We start from the raw sequence: 18096 nt of genomic DNA, 5'->3' as shown, positions 1-18096 counted from the left end.
ATAGCCAGGCACCGTGGAACTCCAGGATCCTCTGCTTCTGGTTTACACACGAGCTTGACAACTCGGCTAAGGACTCTGCTGTGGCCACCCCAGCGTCGGCCCTGTGTTGGCTTCCCCCCTTCTCTTTGTCTTTAGCTAATGTTACACTTTTCAGAACAGCTTATATCTTTCTTCCCCCAACTTTTTAAAAAAATTAATTTACTGGGGGTGACACGTTAATAAAATTATATAGGTTTCAAGTGTACAGTTCAATAGTACGTTGTATGTATATTGATTGCATTGTGTGTTCACCCCCAAAAGTCAAATATTCCATCACCATGTATTTGACCCCCTTTACCTTTATCTACCTCCCTCCCCTCCCCACTTTCCCTCTGGTGACCACTAAACTGTGGTCTGTGTCTGTGAGTTTCTTCCCTCAACTTGATGTTAAAGACACTTGCAAAACTCAGGGATGACAGACATGTTGTCTTTCCTACCTAGCCACGCTGCTGGTGGTTTAGACTCCATGCCCCAAGACCAGTCTTCATTTTTTACTAGCAATGGCCTAATAAACTCTTTCTTTTAAAAAGACTTCCAGCCATGGAAGTTACAATTTTTTGTTTAACAGCTAATCTCATTGATGAGGACTTCACTCTCATGACCAAGTCACCTCCCAAAGGCCCCGCCTCCTAACACCATCAACGTGGGTGTTAGGATTTCAACGCAGAAATTTGGGGGGCGCACACTTTAATCTATAGCATCGGGGAGCATTGGCAAGTGAATGGGTGTCTCTTTGTCATGGTAGTTGTGTACAGGAGACACAGGTTCAGGGGGAAGTCAGCCTCTGTAGGATGCAGAGTGGGTGACAGAGCCAGGGTGAAATGCTTCCTTGTCTGACTGTGTCCCACACTTTGGTCATTCGTCTCGGTTTTTCTACATCTACTTTCTTGCCTGTATTATTGCCGTGGGTTGACTAGTGCCCCCTTCCCCAGTTCATCTCCATGGGACTGGAATGTATTCTGACATCAAACATGTTGTTTTTTTCCCTCATGCCAACCAAGTCCCTGGTGTCCAAACAATTCAATTAGTTCTGACACGATCTACTTGGGGTCAGTGTCACAAGTTAAAATCACAAGTTAAAAAGCTCAATTCTAGCCCTCTTTCAGACACCACTCCCAAATCCAAGGCTACCTGTAGTTCTGACCCAGCAGCTATAAATCGAGGGTTCTGTGGGGGAGAAACAAACTTTCCTCTAGCTTCCAAGGTTCTTCTGACTGGTCTAATAATCAAATAAGACATGAGATAGATTAGCAAGAGAAAATAACCAAATTTCATACATACATTCCTATGGGAACCCTACATACATGAGAGGGTCAGAGACATCACATGCACAACAGGTTCAGAGATAGAAAGGGAACAAGATATACAAGACATCCTGAGCTAGGGATGAGGTAAGGTGCCTCGGGGCTTTCAAAAAGTCTTTGAAGGCTGACAAGAAGAGTAGACCTTTAGAGAGTGGAAGTTTGCCCTGCCTTGTCGGTAGGTCAAAGAAGTTATCTCTGACCATCCCTGATGAGCAAGGCCTCTGATTCAAATTCTTCTAGGTAATCCGGGTGGAAGACAGAACTTTCTCTTAAACTGGTGGCTAAAGTTGCCTTTAGCTCAAAATAGTCTGCATACCACAGAGGCACATCTTGGGGGTGACTTATTTAAAACCAATGGTTCCGAGGACACTCCCCCTGGATTTAATAACTTGCTTGAAGGGCTCGCAGACTTCAGTAAGGCACTTTGGATGTTACTGGTTTATTGTAAAGGATACAAACGAACTGTCAGAGGAAGGGGAGCTTCAGTCCCCATGAAGTTGGGTTAACCCACCCTCTCACTATGGTACCTGGATGTGTTTGCTGACTAGGAAGCTCTCCTCACATTTTGTTTTCATACCACTCTCTAGCCCCCCTTTTCTCCCAGAGGTTGGTGGTAGCTTGAAAGTTCCCACCCCCTAATCACATGGTCTTTCTAGAGACCAGCCTCCATCCTAAAGCTACCTAAGGGCTCCCACCCTAAGTCACCTCATTAGCATAAGCTCAGACTGTGATCGGAAGGGGTGCCTTATGAATAACAAAAGACACTCCTCTGGCTCAGGAGGACATTCTGAGGGTTTTAGGAGCTCTGTGCCAGGAACTAGCACTTCAAATATATTCAGATCAAATATATTTCTTATTAAACCACAGGGACCTTATTTAGAAGTAGGGTCTTCACAGATGTAATTAAGGTAAGGATGGAAATGAGATCCAACTAGATCTCATTGTAAGAGACAGGAAAGGATCCACAGAGACACAGGGAACAAAGGCAAACTGAGTGAGGCAGCCACAAGCTAAGGAATGCCGAGGCCTGCCTGCCGGCTGCCACCGGGAACACGGAGGGGTGGGCGGGGGGCGGGGGAGCATATTCTCTCTCAGAGATTTCAGTGTTTCTGAAAACTCACTGATTTCAGACTTCTTGCCTTTTGAACTGTGAGAGAATAGTCTCTGTTGTTTTAAGCTCCCCAGCTTGTGGTAATTTGTTATGGCAACCTTGGGAGACTAAAAGTACTATTATTTCGTTAATTTTGTAAAAGCTATCTGTTTTTCTTTTTCTTTTTTTACTTAAATGTTTTATCACCTAAATCTCTGGTCACCGTAAGATGTCAGTCTTGCTGTACTGGAGAGGCTTATTCACATGCCCTGAGTGCAGCTGACTGTGCCCCCCTGTAGTCCCCCTTCGGCTTGTTTCCTTAACATCGGGCCTTCACCCTAGCGCTGCGCTGAGTCCCCGATGGGCCAGCAGTCCACGTAGATGGGGCCCCCGGTTGGCACCCGCATGTAGATCTGTGTCTCTCTCAAGCGGATCTCTGTCACCCATCCATGATCCCTGAGTCCTTTGATAGCAGATGACAGAGATCAGGATGTACTCTCTCCTTCCCAATATGTCATTTTAGGATAAGGATTATTTTGAGCTGAAGGCAATTAAGAATCAACAAACGCAGGAAGAGTTCTCTGTCTTCACCTTTGCTACCTAAAAGCAGGGAATAAATTTCCCTTTAGGAAGGTGAGATAAATTTTCCTTCCTGAAGGTGTCCCCGCCTTCTGTAGTAGGAAGAGGAGAGTGACTCTTATCCCTGGAGGCGGAGAGTCAATACCGAGATGAGTCTGCATTAACAAACAAACCCCACTAAAAACACCCTTACATTCCTTTAGTTTTCCCCATATATTTCCTAGCCATTTCCCCACAATTTATACTCCCTTGAAACTCCAACACCCTTTCCTTTATTAAAATGGTATATAAGTCCCTCCCCGAGTTGAATTGCTTCTTTGAATTTCACTTCTTTTCTGTGACTTTCCTTTCCTATAAATATTAATAAAAATTATGTATCTTTTCTCCTGTTAATCTGTCGTTTGTTAGTTTAATTCCCAGGCCTCAGTCACTGAACTTAAGAGGGTAGAGGAAAAATTTTGCCTCCATGACATGGTAGTGGCTCCCGTTTCACAGAGAGGACATCGAGGCTCAGAGAAGTAGCAACTGGAGGCTCGGATTGCAGGAAAGGGGGAGTGATTCCTTCAACCGTGAAGACATGTCTGAAATGGAGCCCGAGTCTGTTGGAACTTCACGTCCCAGGAAGAGAGATGCCTGGGGCATCTGCATGGCATCCCTGGCCCTCAGAGCCTGTTTCCTTGTCCCTTTTTCAGGCTTCCAGATGATGTGGCTCAGCCCAGGGACCTAGGAGATGTAAGACTGGGGCCTAAGCCGAGCGCTACTCTTCCTCTTCATTCCCTGACCCCTCCACCCTGTGCCTCCTGGGCAACTTACATTCACTCCAGCATGAAGGTGTGGACTGTGGAGGCCTGGGATCCAGTCTCCTGGCACTCAGCCACAGACTTGGCCTCTGGGTCCAGGGATATGGGGACCTCCGGCAGTGGGCAGCAGACGGATGGCTGCAGCTTCCCTGGCTCTGGAGAGAATTGCATGGGCCCACCCTCTCCTGAACAGCCCCAGAACCAAAGGAAGGGGACCTTTGCCAGAGATCAGCCTTACCTTAAGAGGCAGCTGGTCTGGAAGTCTGTGGGGGTTGTGAATGGTCAAGCTGCTTGGTTAAAAAGTTAAAACCCTCTCTAGTTTCTTATTGGACTAGACACATCCTAGATATGCCATTATTATAGGAGGAGCCCTGCCTGCCCTGCCGTTTGAAGTTTCTCAGCCTTCTTTTAAGCTCAAGCTTTGGGGTCTGGAGCAAGACCACTCGAACATTCTGCTTTGATGCTATGGTAATAATGGTGATAGTAATAATAAGTTACTATGGGCCAAGTACTGTTCTGAGAACAATGATTCTCAAAGGGGTCCAGGATCCTGGGGGTTGCTCAGATTCTTCCAGGGGGTCCATAAGCCAAACTATATTTATAATAATATTAAGATGTCCTCGCCTTCGTCACTTTCATTCTCTCAGTTTCCAGGAGATATTGGATATTGCAATAAGTCAAATGCAGAAGCGGATGTGAGAATCTAGCTATCTTCTGTGAAGGTGACATTAATAAGATGAAAAAAAAAAATGTAAAACAAAGCCTCTCTTTTCATGGAAGTTTTTGTTTTGGAAAATATGGTTATTTTTCATTATAAATATTATCGTTAGTGGGGTTATTATTGATTATACTTTAAAAACTAATACATTGTTTAAAAAAATTTTAGTGTTAATTTCTAAATGGTAAATACTGGTAGTTATAACCCAAATAAATAGATATAGTTTGGGATTCTTAATAATATTTTAAAGAATATAAAGGGGTGTTGAGAACAAAAAGTTTGGGAACTGCAAATGTAGGACAAGAGCCCAATCCGGCTCACTGCCTGTATTTATAAATAAAGTCTTATTGGAACACAGCCACATTCAGTTATTTACATATTATCTAGGCTGCTTTCCTGGTACAATGGCAGGATTGAAGAGTTGTGACTGAGACTGTCTGGACCCCAAGGCTGAAACTACTTACTCTCTGATCCTTTAAGAAAAAGTTTGCTGACACCTGATGTAGAATAATGCATTTAATCTTCATAAATAGCCTATTATCGTTTTCATTTTACACACGGGAAAACAGAGGCACAGAATGGTTAAGTTGCTTTTCTCAGGTCACATAGCCAGTGAGGCTAGAGCTGAGTTAGGAGGTACTCCAAGATAAGTGGTGGTGCCATGCCCCTCAGGGCCCAGTGCATTCCTGACTGCCCCCTGCCCTGCTTCCAAAGACTCTGCGGCCGATGTCAGTTTTCTCAAAGCTTGCCAACCAATCAATGTTCTTCCTTATCTCTCTGTAGCTGTGTAGGAATGACAAGACTGTATAAAACTGCCTGTTATGTTACAATCAGGGCTCAGCCTTTGGATAAGAATCCTCTGGGCTGGTGCCGACATCAATAAACACTGCTTCCTGCTCATAGCCTCGGTGTCCTGTCTCTCCGTTCAAGAATCCCACAACAGTAGACGTCTGTGCTTAGTTTCCTCCTGCCTGGTCTCTGATGCCCTGTCTCCTGGTAATATAGCACCCAGATGTTCCCCAAGATCCACTCTCCTCTCCTCGTCTGAAGATTATGTGGCATTCTCTGAAGGTCTTTCTAGGGAGAGCCAGGAGCTGCCCTTTCAGGCCAAGGCCTTCCACTTCAACTGGAACAAGGTATAAATGGTCGTATGCTCACCTGAAATAACCCAGCCCCCTCATCTCTGAACCTTACTTGACTACAGTTTTGTGGCTATTGACCATGTTCACAGAAGCATTTACAGAACAGGCAGGGAGGTGAGGCCCTGGGAGTGGGGGGTCCTCTACCACATTCATCTATTCGCTTCTGGAAGCTGGAGTTGGGGTGTGTAGCAGGTGTGTGGTAGTAAGGTGGACAGGTTCACTGGGTGGGACTGAAGATGGAGGGAGGACAGGTTGTCACTCCTTTCATAAGAACCCCGCCCCCACCCACCTGTACCTCTGATTGGCTGCCTTTACCTTGAGTGGGCTATGACTGTCCTCTGTCCCCCATGGGCTGCTCTAACCTTTGACCTCTGGGACTCCCCATAGGCCATGGATTACTTCGGGGCATCGCAGGAAAGTCTGAGCAATGTGATACAGCTTGGGGTTGGCCCCCTTTGAAGCAGCTTCTTGGGGCCAGGTGGGGTGGGGAGGAGGTGCCAGAGGCCTGAGACTTGGGCAGGGTTCACCTCCCACTGAGGGGAATTCTTTGGGCACAGGGCCCCTGAGCTGGGTTTCCCAGATGCCTCCTGCAGGGTGTTTCTGATAGTTTTGCAAATGTTTGGGGGCTCACGGATGCCCCTTGGGTGTCACTGGCCTGACTATCCAAGACAACTTTGGTCCAGGCTTTAAGATCCAGGATGGTTACTTTTAGGTATCTGGTGGCTTGTTAAAAGCAGCAGCATGCTGACTGTGGGAGAAATGGGGGCCTGAGGTCAGAAGCATGGTGCACTGCCTTGCCCTCAGCCAGAAGACCCAACAAGGACCTGGTTAACATTTCTGATCTTGGTTTTCCAGGGCCAGCTAACACAGCCAGGATCCTTGGAGCTCTGGCCACCAAACTCTGTGGGGGTGGAGCTTTCCTCCTTGTTCCTGCCTGGATCTGGAACAATACCTGGACATTGCAAAGAGGGTATGACTGGTGAGATCCAGCTTTCCCATTCTTAGCTACTTTTAAAGCATCCCCCTTCCATGCCCCCCACTCCCCCAAAAAACAAAAAGAGAAAACACTTTGAACAGGGTTAAAGACCACTCCAGTCCATAAGCCCTTTGAGTCAACTTTTTTATTTTTTTTTTCTTTTTGAATGTCATGCAATAATTCACAGTCCCAAGCCCACAGTTTTCAAACAAGGTAGGAAAAAGGCAAAAAGAAGCAAAGGAAATCTGTGGTGGTGGTTTTTTTTTTTTCTTTTGTTGTTTCAAGCAGGACCAAATGTCAGAAAAAAATGCTTCTTTTCTCAATCATTAATTTTTTTGTCCTTTTTAAAATTGTTTATTTTTTAAATCGATTTCTGCAGGCAGTAATAGTAGGGTTTGGTATAACCAGCAAGCACTCCTGTGTGTCTGAAACGTGTGTGGGGGGTATGAGGGTGTCTGGTGGAGGTCTGTGTGGGACGCTGGGTTTCCGCTTCTCCGCCACACAGGAAGGACAGATTCAATTGAGATGATAAAACTCATCAATAGAAGCGATTTTTTTTTCTCCCCGTTTTTCTTTTAAAAATGTTTTTTTTTTTTTTAAATTTCCATTTTGCCCAAGGTTCTCCAAAAATGGCTGAGTTAATTCGAATCCCTTGGCTGTGTGGTTTGTCTGTCCCCCAGGACCCCCGTCGTGGGGGGTCAGGGCTGGGCGGGGTACGCCGAGGGTCTTTGTGGGACACCCTGGAGTGTCCCGGCCCTAGGGACTCTCTCCAGAGTCCGGGGGCGTCCAGCAGGTCCTCTCCCGGGCCTCCCCCGTGTGCTGGGCAGGTGGCAGCGAGGTGGCCCCGCGGCCGGGGCGCGGCTCCTCCCCGTGGGGCGTGTGCGTGGGGTGCGTGGGGGGGCCGGGCGGGCGCGGGCGCCACCTCGCCCGGGCTTAGCACCAGTCGTCGTCGTCCGTCTCGCTGTAGGCTTCGTGCAGGCCTTTCCGGGAGCCCGGCCCGCGGGGCCTGGCCAGTCCGTGGGCGGGGTAGTAGCCGTTGGGGAGTCGCCGGCCGTGTCGGGAAGGCGACGCGCAGGCCGGGCCCGTGGCCCGGGGAGTCCTGGGCGAACAGGCGTGTCGCGCGGGGGGCAGCACGTCGTAGGGTCCGTCGTCCCCGCTGACGCCCGGGCCATTGGCCTCGTCATAGTCGGAGCCCCGGTAGTAACCATGGTGCCGAGAGCCCAGGGGCCCCTCGGACGCGTGCGCAACGGACGCCGGCCACCGCGCCCCACTGTGGCGGCACGCCCTGGGGGACTCGCTCCGGGCCGGGCCCCGCCGCTCCATTGCGGGCGAGCGGCTGCTGCCGTGTCCCCCTGGCGGCCGCTCCCCGGCCAAAGGCTCGGCTGCGGGGCCTGGGTACCTCCGCGGGCCGCTGGGGGCCGCCCGGCCAGGCCGCGCCACCGGCTGCTGCTGTTGCTGCGGGGGCCCCATTCCGCCGGCTTTGCGGATCACGGGGGAATAGGACACATGTGGCCGGGGAGTGGAGGGGGTCTGGGGGAGCTGGCGGCGGCCCCGCCGCGGAGTGCTGGTACCAGATGTTGAGGGGGCTGGGCTTCCACTTACGGAACTACTGCCCTACACGAAAATTGAAACAAAGGAAATCAAAAAAAAAGATACAACAAAATCAACCAGAAGGAGACAGGAGGAGACACAGGGAGTGGGGGCGAAGGAAAACCAAAGGAGGATAGGAGGGGCAGGTGGGGGAGGAGAAAGGGGACACAGGACATTTGAATGGAAAAAAACGAAAAAAAGCAACAAGCCACAAAGAGACAGAGGGGGAGGATAGGCGGTATGGGGAGGAGGAGATGGGGTAGGAGGGGCAGGGGGAGGAGGAGAAGGTAGAGAGACAAGGAGGGCGGGAGAAGTCAAAAACCAACAGAACAAAGTGAAAAGAGAAATGAGAAATGGAGTTTTGTAAGTTTCGGGGTTAAAATAGAAGTTTCAAAAATTACTCACAGGGTCCAGAGAACAGAAATCATAATCGAAACAAAAAACGGAAGCCAGGTTAAAGGAAAGCAAAAGGCAGCAGGCAGCCAGCAAGGCATGAGCCGTAAGGACCAGGCTGGCCTGAACTCAAACGTGATCCACAACCAAAGAGGAAGCAGCTGCAGGCAGGGAGGGATGGCAGGTGGGCGGGGGGCTGGGGGACAGAGTAGGGGACCAGAGTGGCGAGGGGCCATGTCCACCCCTTCCCTGGCCCTTCTTGGCTTGGGAAGGAGCCCAGTGGTGGGCAGGGTCAGAAGTCACAGTGGAGAGTATCTTGCCCAGAGGGCTGTGGGATGTGCCCCCCCCCCCCCAAGTCTCCCATAGCTGGGTCTGGGGCAACTCCTGCCACACCCACCTGCCGGTGTGCCATGTGCTCTCGGCCCTCGCTAGGGGAGCGGGACCACCGCTGGTCCCGGGTCCGGGCTCGGTGGTCCTGCCTCTCTTGGGCATAGCGCTCCTTGTCAGGAGGTGGGGGGTGGTGGTGGTGGTGGTGGTGATGGTGCTGCCGGTGCTTCCGGTCCTTGGGCCGGCCCCGCTCCTGGTCCCGCTCCTTCGATGGCAGGTCCCCGGACTGGGTGGTCATGCTTAGGTCTGTCCCCAAGCCTGGGCCAGACAGGGATCAGACAGGGAAGGGTAGGGCAGGATATGCACACAGGAGACCAGCAAGGGAGCGTGTGCATAGAGAGGGGCACCTTCCCTGGACCAAGGAGGGCCTGGGGGGCATTGGGGGTCTGGTTCCCAGGCTCCTATGGCCCAGCTTGGTCCCCTTGTCCCATCTAGGCCTCCCCTCCTTCTCTCTGTGCCTATCCCCCTGTGTTTTCCCCTCTCCCCTCCCCTGTCCCCTGGTAGAGCCTCTGGTCCCTGGGCCTTGAGGGGCAGCCCACCTGTGTCCACGTCTGTGTATCGGCCCAGGGAGCGCTCGGAGGCGCGGTGGCTGCGGTCACGGCGCCGCTGGTGGTGCCGCTGGTTCTCCTCAGGCGGCACCCTCTCTAGGGAGTAGTCATCCAGCCGCCGGGCCTTAGGGCCCAGCACAGAGGCTGAGCGCTTCATGGGGCTGGTATCTGAGATGGTCTGGAGGGGACAGGTGGGTGGGCTGGGGTCAGCAGCTGGCACCAAGTGGTCTAGGTCTGTCTTGCCCCACTTGCCATCGGCAATGGTGTGTGACCATCCAGGAGCAGGATCTGGGGGCGGGGAGGAGCTTGACTCCTGATTAACCAGGGCCCCGGGACACCTCTGTTCTCCCCCAACCCCATCCTGGGTTCTGGCCAGGAGGCTCCATCTGATCCACCCTTGTTGCTTCTTAGGACCACCCCTGGGGGTATCCCCCAGCACTGGGGTCCAGCCAGAGACACGCAAGCTGGCTAATGAGAAGACCTTTCCCATCCAGTGCAAACCTGGACCCGGGCACCGGGCAGCATGCCCTGCCCTCACCCACGCCTGCTCTCTTGGAGGTGAGAAGCCTTGACTTCCATGGCTGTCAGACATGTAGGCTCAGGGCTCAGAGCCCAGCACCCCAGCTCACTGTCTTCCTTGGCCAGCAGGGCCCGGGCTTTCCTGCCCACCTGAGGGACCACCCTGGCACTTGAGGTCCTGGAAGACCTGCCTTCTCATCCTTGGCCCACAGCCTGGGAGCCTGTGTGTGCTGCACCCCTGGAGTCAAGCCATGGAGAGAGGGGGGACTTCAGTTCCCTACAACTGGGAGAGGGGAGGAGAACAGGGCAAACATACCCTAGGACCTGGCCCAGGTGAGTGGCACTGCCCGAGGCAGGAGTTTTAAGGGCCATGTTGCTGCAGGACCAGAGGGTCAGGCGTGGTCAGGGGAATGAGAAAGAATGGGCCAGGTGTAGGGGGGAAGGTCAGGATTCTTGGAATGATGGATCCCCTGGCTTGGGGGCTCTGAGGAAAGTGGGGGAGGAGGAGGGGAAAGAGGGGTGGGGCAGGGCCACCTCCTCCAGTGTACACATGGGGCACACAGAGAACACAACACAGGAAGATGGGGCTCCATGGGGGAGGGGACGTGGTCTGCAAAGAAAGGGTCTGGGTAGGCAGAGATGACAGGACTCCCCTGAGGGGGGGTGGGCGGGAAGAGGGGGCCGGAGCCCAGCTGGGCAGCAGGCGGGCTTGCGGTACATACACTGAGGTTATTCCCACGTGGCCGGCCCCTTCTCCTCTGTCACAGCCCCATGGGATGGTGCACACAGAAAAAAACAGAAAGAAGAAAATAAATATAAAAGCTGAGAGAGGGAGTGAGCTTGAGGAGTGAGAGGGAGGATGGAAGAATGGAAAGAGAGGTTAAAGTCCCTGGTGAGTGGGTGACCCCTGGCCAACCAGCAGTCCTCCCAGAGGCACAGAGGAGACAGACAGGAGATACCACAGACAGACAGATGGCGGAGGCAGGAGACAGACAGATGGGATGGCGTGGCCACAGGCCCCTGCCCCCGGGCTCTGCCTCATGCAATGCCCCAGGCCTGTCTCCAGCTGACACTCAAAGCTTGTTGGGGGGCAGGGGATGGCCATCAGCTGGGTTTGTCCCTACCCTCTTCCTGGGGCCCAGCAGCTAAGTCTTAGGGTGGAGAGGGAGGCTGGCAGGATGGGGCTGGGCAGCTACATGCAGGCTGGGTGCCCCCCACCCAAGTTCCCAGCAGCCAGAGGCCAGGCCCCTGGGCCACCCTGGCCCAGCCAGGCACAGCGCAGCCTGCCACCCCGTGCAGATGCTTCGGCACAGCACACAGGCAGCTTGCCACAGTCAGACATGCTGCCCTGCCTCTCGGGCTGAGTGGGCAGCCAGCCATGCTTCTGGCTTCTGACCCTGTGGGCCTGGAGCAGCAGGATCTGCAGCCCCCCCGCCCCCCAGGGGTCCCTGCAGTTGAGTGAAGCAGCCACACACAGACACACATCAGGCACACACCATTGCCCCTCCCAGGGGGCCCCACAGAGACCAGACAGGATGAACCCCAGCTGTCCCAGACCCTCCCCACACACTGCCACCAGGTCCTGCGACCTGTCAGGTTCCTAAGAGCAGGCCCACACATGCATGCGTGTGCATGTGTATGAAAACACGTGTCTACATGTATATGTGCATGTCTGTGTGTGTGTGCATGCTTGCAGTCTCATAAATCACCTCCCACATTCCCATATGTGTCCTCCATATCCTCCCACCTCAGCACCCACAAACAGGGCAGAGACAAGCCACTTGGCAGTGGTTATCACCACTCTGTCCCGAGGGGGCCCCTTTTTCTTTGCCCTTCATTGGAAGGAGCTAAGAAGACTAGGTCCTCCAGGTGCCCCAGGTGTGGCCAGGTGGGGTCTGCGTGCTGCTGCTGAGGGCACAGGAGACCCCGCCCAGGCTTGAGTTCTGGAGGAAGGCGATGCCCTGGGCTGTGGGATGCAAGGCCTCTGGGGCACAAGTCCAGCCGCAGGGGGATGGGTGAAAGCGCTCACCTGGTTCTCCGCGGGGAGGCGCGGCATGGAGGTGGCCCTGGCCTGGCCTTCCATGGGGAGGTAGCGCTCACTGTCTGAGTAGCCATCCCGGCCCATCTCTCGCATCTCCACAGACTGCGGGGCAGATGGTGAGGCTGAGTGAGCCCCGGGGCTGGCTGCTCGGACCCCAGGGACAGCCTGGTGAGTCTGGAGCTGCAGGCAGAGGGCCCAAACTCCACCCTCCCTTACTGCCTGGTCTCAGCCTTTGGGGCAGTGGGGGCACAGAGGCACCTGAGAGTTGGGCTGGCTGTTGGGCATGTCGGTAGGGGGCCCCCGCTCTGGGCTCCACGTGCCCGTCTTCTGGAACATCTCTTGGGCTCGCTGGGTCACCCAGGAAGGGCTCTCCTTGATGCCACCTTCGTGAGCCATCCTGCATGTGGGACACAGGGCAGCGTGGCAGTGGGCACTTCGGGGGCTTCTGCATCTGGGACTGGTGCCCCCACCCCTCCGTCCCTGCCTCCTGGCCAGAGCCCCACTCACAGGCCTCCTCCTGGGTCCAGCTGGGTGGAGGGAAGGGCATTCTGGCCGGGCACCCCCTCCTGCGTTGGTGATGGGGGCTCCATGCGCTGGAACATGAGGGGTGTCCGGTTCTGGGGAGGCAGAGAGGAGGGTGTGTGCACTGGATGTGGGGGGCTGTGGAGGGGACACTAAGCTCACCAATGGCTTGAAACCCCAGAAATCATTCTTGACACCTCCCCCCACACACATGCACACAGACACACACTCCAGTCGGATCCATCAGCCAGCCCACTAGCCCCTTCTTCCAAATCCATCCAGAACTGGATCACTTCTCACACCTCTGAGGTCCCCATCCAAGTCCTGCCCCACAATCTCCCACCTGTACTAGAGCACTCACCTCTTCTCAGGTCTCCCTGCTCTAGCCCATACCCCCCATGGCCACCAGAGGGTGCGTGTGCACACCTGCTTGAGGCCACTTCCCTCTACTGAGGAACCCCCTCACTGGGAGTGAGAGTCCAAAGTTCCCTCCAAGGCCCCCAAGGCCATGCATAACCGTCACCTCCGCACCCTTGTGTCCTCCCACTGCCCCTCTTGCTCACTCTGTCCTGCCACATGCCATCGCTAGTCCCCAAACTTAAACTCACAGTCCCGCCTCAGGCCATTCCCTCTGCCCAGAATGCTTCCCGTGCTATATAATTTAGTCGTTTGTCATTGTCGACATTTCACCAACTGGGATTCTGGTCTGTTTTACTCACAGCTGCACCCCCAGAGCTGAGAACAGTGCCCAGCACACAGTAGGTGCCCAATTAAGTGTTGGCAGAACAGATGAATTAATCCAGGCCATGTCTCCTTGGTATAGCCTTACTTTCAAAGATCTGCCCTGGGCCTAACCATGCCCCACTGTTCTGATTGGTCCTCACGGTGACGAGAAAGCCACTATCCCTAAGCTTGGGTGACCTGAGAGAGAAGGACATTGGAAGGGAGGGCTGTCAGGGCCCAGGCCATACCTGCTCCTCTCGCATGGCCTGTAGCTTTTTAGCCTTGCTCTGCCGGTAGTACTCCATGATCATCATGGCTGCATAGATCTTCCCCACTGTCAGGTCCGTGGCTGGCGGCACAGAGCGAACGCACCATGGGTAGGGGCTCCTGTATGCACCAGCCCCCTGACCCTCTGTCTCCTCTTTCCCGCCCCCTCCATCTTGGTGGGTCAGGGCCCAGGGCCAGGCCAGCCTGGGCTCTTACACTTGTGAGGGGTGACCAGCAGGTCCAGTGTCTTCTGGGACAGGTTAGGCCAGATGGCCATCATCTCTTTCCGTAGCTCGGCGTCCATCTGCTGTTTGTCAGCCCCTCCTGCAACGTGGGCACAGAGAGGCCCTGACTGCCTGCCTAGGGGCCTGCTGGCCTCCGGGGCAGCCGCCAACACAGTAGCTCCTACTGACCCAGTACTCTGGAGTCCTGGTTCCCGTGGGTCCAGTGCCCAGTGGTGAATGACCATGGGGGTCTGGTCCTTGACAGTGACAGGGCCTTGGAACGGCTGTGTGTGGGACAGCCCAGCATTAAGAGGGGCTGAAGGGCCCAGGTCAAAACCTGACTCCCACTTACTGTTCAACTTAGTTATTTTTCTACCGCTCTGTGCTTTTCACTCTGTGAAATGATTACAATTGAACCTGTCTCATGAGTCGTCTGATGATTAAAGTAGTTAATGTCCATGCAGCCTTAGGACAGTGTCTGTCATAGGACTGTTGTGCCACAGCAGCCCCTCGGTCTGAGGTGAGACCTGTGGTAAGCCCCAGGGAGGCTGGGATGCTACGAAGCAGTCCCGATGGGGAGGTTTCTCCCTCAACCAGCTCCTCTCCATGGATGTGACCTTTGGCCATTGCCAATCCCTGACAGCAATGGTGGTCATTAAGGCTCTTTGCCAGCAATTCCTGGTCCTTACCTCTTGAGTGCATGGGAGTGTGGCCCATCCTGGTCCCTGTGGTTGGCCTGGGCCATGTGAGGCATGAGCAGAGTAAGGTGTTACTTTGGGCACTGAATGACCAGTAAAGGATCATGAGGGAGGCAGGGCCTCTGGGGTGCAAGTTCTCTTTTATTCTGTAATGATGGCTGGTGACATTAGGGACAATGGCTGCTCTCTCAGGCCCGGCCCCTAAGAGACTGATGAACAGGGAGCCTCCTGTCAACCCAGGAAGGCCACATTAACGGGAGTGGGAAGCAAACCTTTGTCAGCTTGAGAGCATGGTGCTGTTTGTTACGGTGGCACATTCTCATCCATCCTGACTGATACGCCAGCTTATACCTGACTGATACAGGAGCTTCCGCTTCTACTTCTGTTTTTTAGAGCCTTCAACCCTGGGCACAGGGGCGTTGTTCCAAACACCAGTGGGTATGAAAGAGACATTGATGACAGCTAGAGCAAGGGTCCCAAGGCCCCCTGCTAGGCAAACATTAACTTTGTAGTTGTTAGATTGTGATGGGAGGTCCAGGAGATTTGAGGGAAGGGCAGGAGCTGACCACCAGCCACTAAGAAGTATTTCAGTGTTTTAACAACCATCTGCCGGGGCATGAAGGTTGAATAGGCCAGGAAGCCCCGACATCTCTCCATTTACCATTAGCTTCTACTTGCTCAGACTTCCCCACTCCTACTCTTCCCAGGTCCTGCCTCTGGCACCCCCGCCTAGCTTCCTCTCAGCAGATATGGGTCAAAGCACGGACATCTGCCAGGCATTTCACTCATCTTCGCCCACGTGACTCTGGAGACAGATATCTTTACTTTGGGAAAAATCTTTCAGAAAGGCCTTTTCTGAGGTAAAGCTCAGATCATACTCTGGAGGATACTGAGGTGATGCAGAGTTGAACTGCCGGGACCAGCACAGTCGCCTCTGCTCAGGTCTCCCTGACCCCACTACAGCCACTAGAGGGCTCCTGTGAGCACCCGTCAGTCAGGTGTCTCCTCTGCTCAGAGCCCTCCTCAGCGCTCCACCTCACCCAGGGTGATCGCCCAAGTGCACAGGGTCCTGCTCAATCTGCCCTCGTCTCCTCTACTTTCACCCTCACTCACTCTGTTCCAGACACACAGACCTCACTGTTCCTCAAACACGCCAGGCACAGTCCTGCCTCGAGCCTTTGCAAGGATCATTCTTTCTACAAATACCTCCTACAGGTCCATGCTCAAATCCTTTATCGAGGAGGGCTCCTAGCTGCCCTTATCCCCTTAAAAGAGCCCATTACCTTCTATGTCCTCCTGCTTTATTTCTCTTCTCCATACTTACTGCCTCATGTTGTTATTTCTGGTCTCACCCACTAGAGGGCATGCTCCACCATCCTGTCCTTTTCACTATTGGTGAAACGGGGGGCTGTGGTCGCTGGCGCCCGCTGCAGGGAGTGGGGCTGATCCGTGGGCCTGGCTTCCCGTTGGGAGGTCACGACTACTGTGGGAAACCCTCGGGGAAATCCCCGCCGTATCTCGGCTCTCAAGAACCTTGACACCAACCTATGCAGTTTTTCTTTCCTCATGGGAATTAATAGCTATGTGTCCTGTCCACTGTAGCTACGCGAGGTGCCGGAGTCTCTCTGTGGCTCCTTCTCAGACACATGGGAAGGGAAAGAAGGGAACATGACATTTTCTGTTAAAAGTCACTCTCTCCTTACAGCGTAGGTGTTTCCGTTTCTAGTGGAGAAAAGGAAGACACCTGCTGGCATGGACTGAACTGTGTCCCTCCAAAATCCAGGTTGAAGCTCTAAGCCCCGATGTGGATGTGTTGGGGATGGGGTCCTTGAGGAGGTCATTACACTGCCATGAGGTCATAAGGATGGGCAGTAATCCAAAAGGACTGGTGTCCTGTAAGAGAGACACCAGAGGTGCACATGCCCAGAGGATTGGCCATGTGAGAACAGAGCAAGATGCGAGGCCATCTGCAAGCCGAAGAGAGAAACCAAGCCTGTCAGCATCTTGGTCTTGGACTTTCAGCCTCCAGAAATATGAGAAAAGAAATTACTGTTGTTCAAGTCACTCGGCCTGTGGTATTTTGTTACAGCCACCTGAGCTAAGACACCTGCTCTTGGCTTCTGAATCAGGGTTTCTCGGCCTCGGTCAGCATTGTTGACAATGGGGGCCGGTTCGCTGATTGGGGGGCCATCCTGTGCCTTGTAGGATAAGTAGCACTCACTAGACGGCCGTAGCACCCCCTTCCCCAAGCCCTGACAACCAAATTGTTTTCCTGCAGACATTGCCAAGTGTCCCCTGGGGGAACGAATCACCTTAGGCTCTTTCTGCCTCAGTTCACTGGGAAGCCTCCCATTCAGGATTGTCATGTAAATTTAAACAAAGGGAAAATCTTCGGAGGATTTCCAGGTGGCTCTCCACTGGGGTTTCAAGACTGAACCCCAGGTTTATTCCTTCTCTAGTTACAGAATTATTAACACTGGGGCTCCCAGGGAAGGGGGTCCCTCTGTAGGAAGGCAATAGTCACCCACAAACCCCTACTGTCCTAGAGTTTATTGCTCAAGAGTCCTCCCCTCTCCCATCTCATTCTGAAGGCCTTTTGGTGAAGGGAGTTCATCAGAGGGTCTGTCCTGCATGCCCTGGGACATTCAGCAGCATCCTGGCCTCTATGTGCCAGCTGCCACTAGCAACAGCCTCCTCTCCCAGTGTGACAATCAAAAATTGTCTCCAGACATCTCCCAGTGTCCTTGGGAGCAGAATGGCCACTTGGCAAGAACCACTGACTTAGAGTTTACCCGGATTTCACTCCACAATCCCGACCCTGCTTTCTCTTTTCTTACAGTATTTCTCACCCTTGAACACATTACATAACCACTAATCATCTTTATTATTTGTTGCCTGTTTCCCTGGAGCCCTACGAGGGCTGGAAGTTCATGTCTTTCACTGTCATGTCCCACGTGCTGAGGACAGGGCCGGGCACACAGCAGGCACTTAATGAATGTCCTTATCTGATGAGCTGTGGCCAACCAGTTTCAGGCAGAGAACAACGTGCCCTCTTTGGTGAAGGCAGGTCAAAGCCTTTCAGCTCTCAGGAAGCCTCCCCCATCTGCCCCAGAACCGTCCGGGGCACTGCAGACCCCATCTTTGGACAGAGCCCAATTTTTCCGGGAGATTAAAAGGATAAGACAGTGTCCTTCGTCTAGTCAGCCATGTGGCGTCCTGAATGAGAGTCTGGGCTGGCCCTGAGTGGTATGAACCTGAACTGGACCCTTTCTAAGACAATGGCAAGAGGCATTCCTATTTTTTGAAGCTGAAATCCCCTTGCAACCAGCGGCGTGCCAGGGCCGAGGACCACATGGGCACAGGAATGCCAGAAAGGTGTGGGGACCTCCAGTACTGGTCCAGGTCCTGCCTGGAGCTTCTGCAGAAGATCTCAGGCTGGCCAACACCTTGATTTCGACCTTGTGAGAGCCCGGCTGAGCCCGCCTGGACTTCTAACCCAGGAGCTCACAATCCCTGGGCCACAAACTGGTACTGAA

At 53.5% G+C, this 18096-nt stretch overlaps 1 protein-coding gene across 20 annotated transcripts in view; it reads right to left on the bottom strand.

Annotated features, from left to right (window-relative positions):
* Positions 1-6778: 6778 nt before the first annotated feature.
* Positions 6779-18096, bottom strand: part of CACNA1A (calcium voltage-gated channel subunit alpha1 A) — a 279186-nt gene continuing 267868 nt past the window's right edge. For 15 of the 20 annotated variants that reach the window (XM_016162054.2, XM_016162052.2, XM_016162058.2 and 12 more), the window contains 9 exons: positions 13855-13962; positions 13620-13720; positions 12634-12743; positions 12385-12523; positions 12115-12228; positions 10808-10843; positions 9558-9744; positions 9029-9276; positions 6779-8262 (listed from right to left, as the gene is read on the bottom strand). In XM_016162054.2, the coding sequence (XP_016017540.1) occupies positions 7582-8262; positions 9029-9276; positions 9558-9744; positions 10808-10843; positions 12115-12228; positions 12385-12523; positions 12634-12743; positions 13620-13720; positions 13855-13962 (1724 nt within the window). In that variant the 3' untranslated portion in view covers positions 6779-7581. The remainder of the gene's footprint in view (positions 8263-9028; positions 9277-9557; positions 9745-10807; positions 10844-12114; positions 12229-12384; positions 12524-12633; positions 12744-13619; positions 13721-13854; positions 13963-18096) is intronic. The other 5 variants (XM_016162063.2, XM_016162064.2, XM_016162066.2 and 2 more) reach the window with 3 other exon arrangements.

This window comes from Rousettus aegyptiacus, unplaced genomic scaffold, assembly GCF_014176215.1.
Source record: "Rousettus aegyptiacus isolate mRouAeg1 unplaced genomic scaffold, mRouAeg1.p scaffold_m13_p_16, whole genome shotgun sequence".
NCBI lineage: Eukaryota > Metazoa > Chordata > Mammalia > Chiroptera > Pteropodidae > Rousettus > Rousettus aegyptiacus.
Note: the sequence above shows the minus strand (reverse complement) of the source record. Positions and strands in the feature narration are given on the sequence as shown.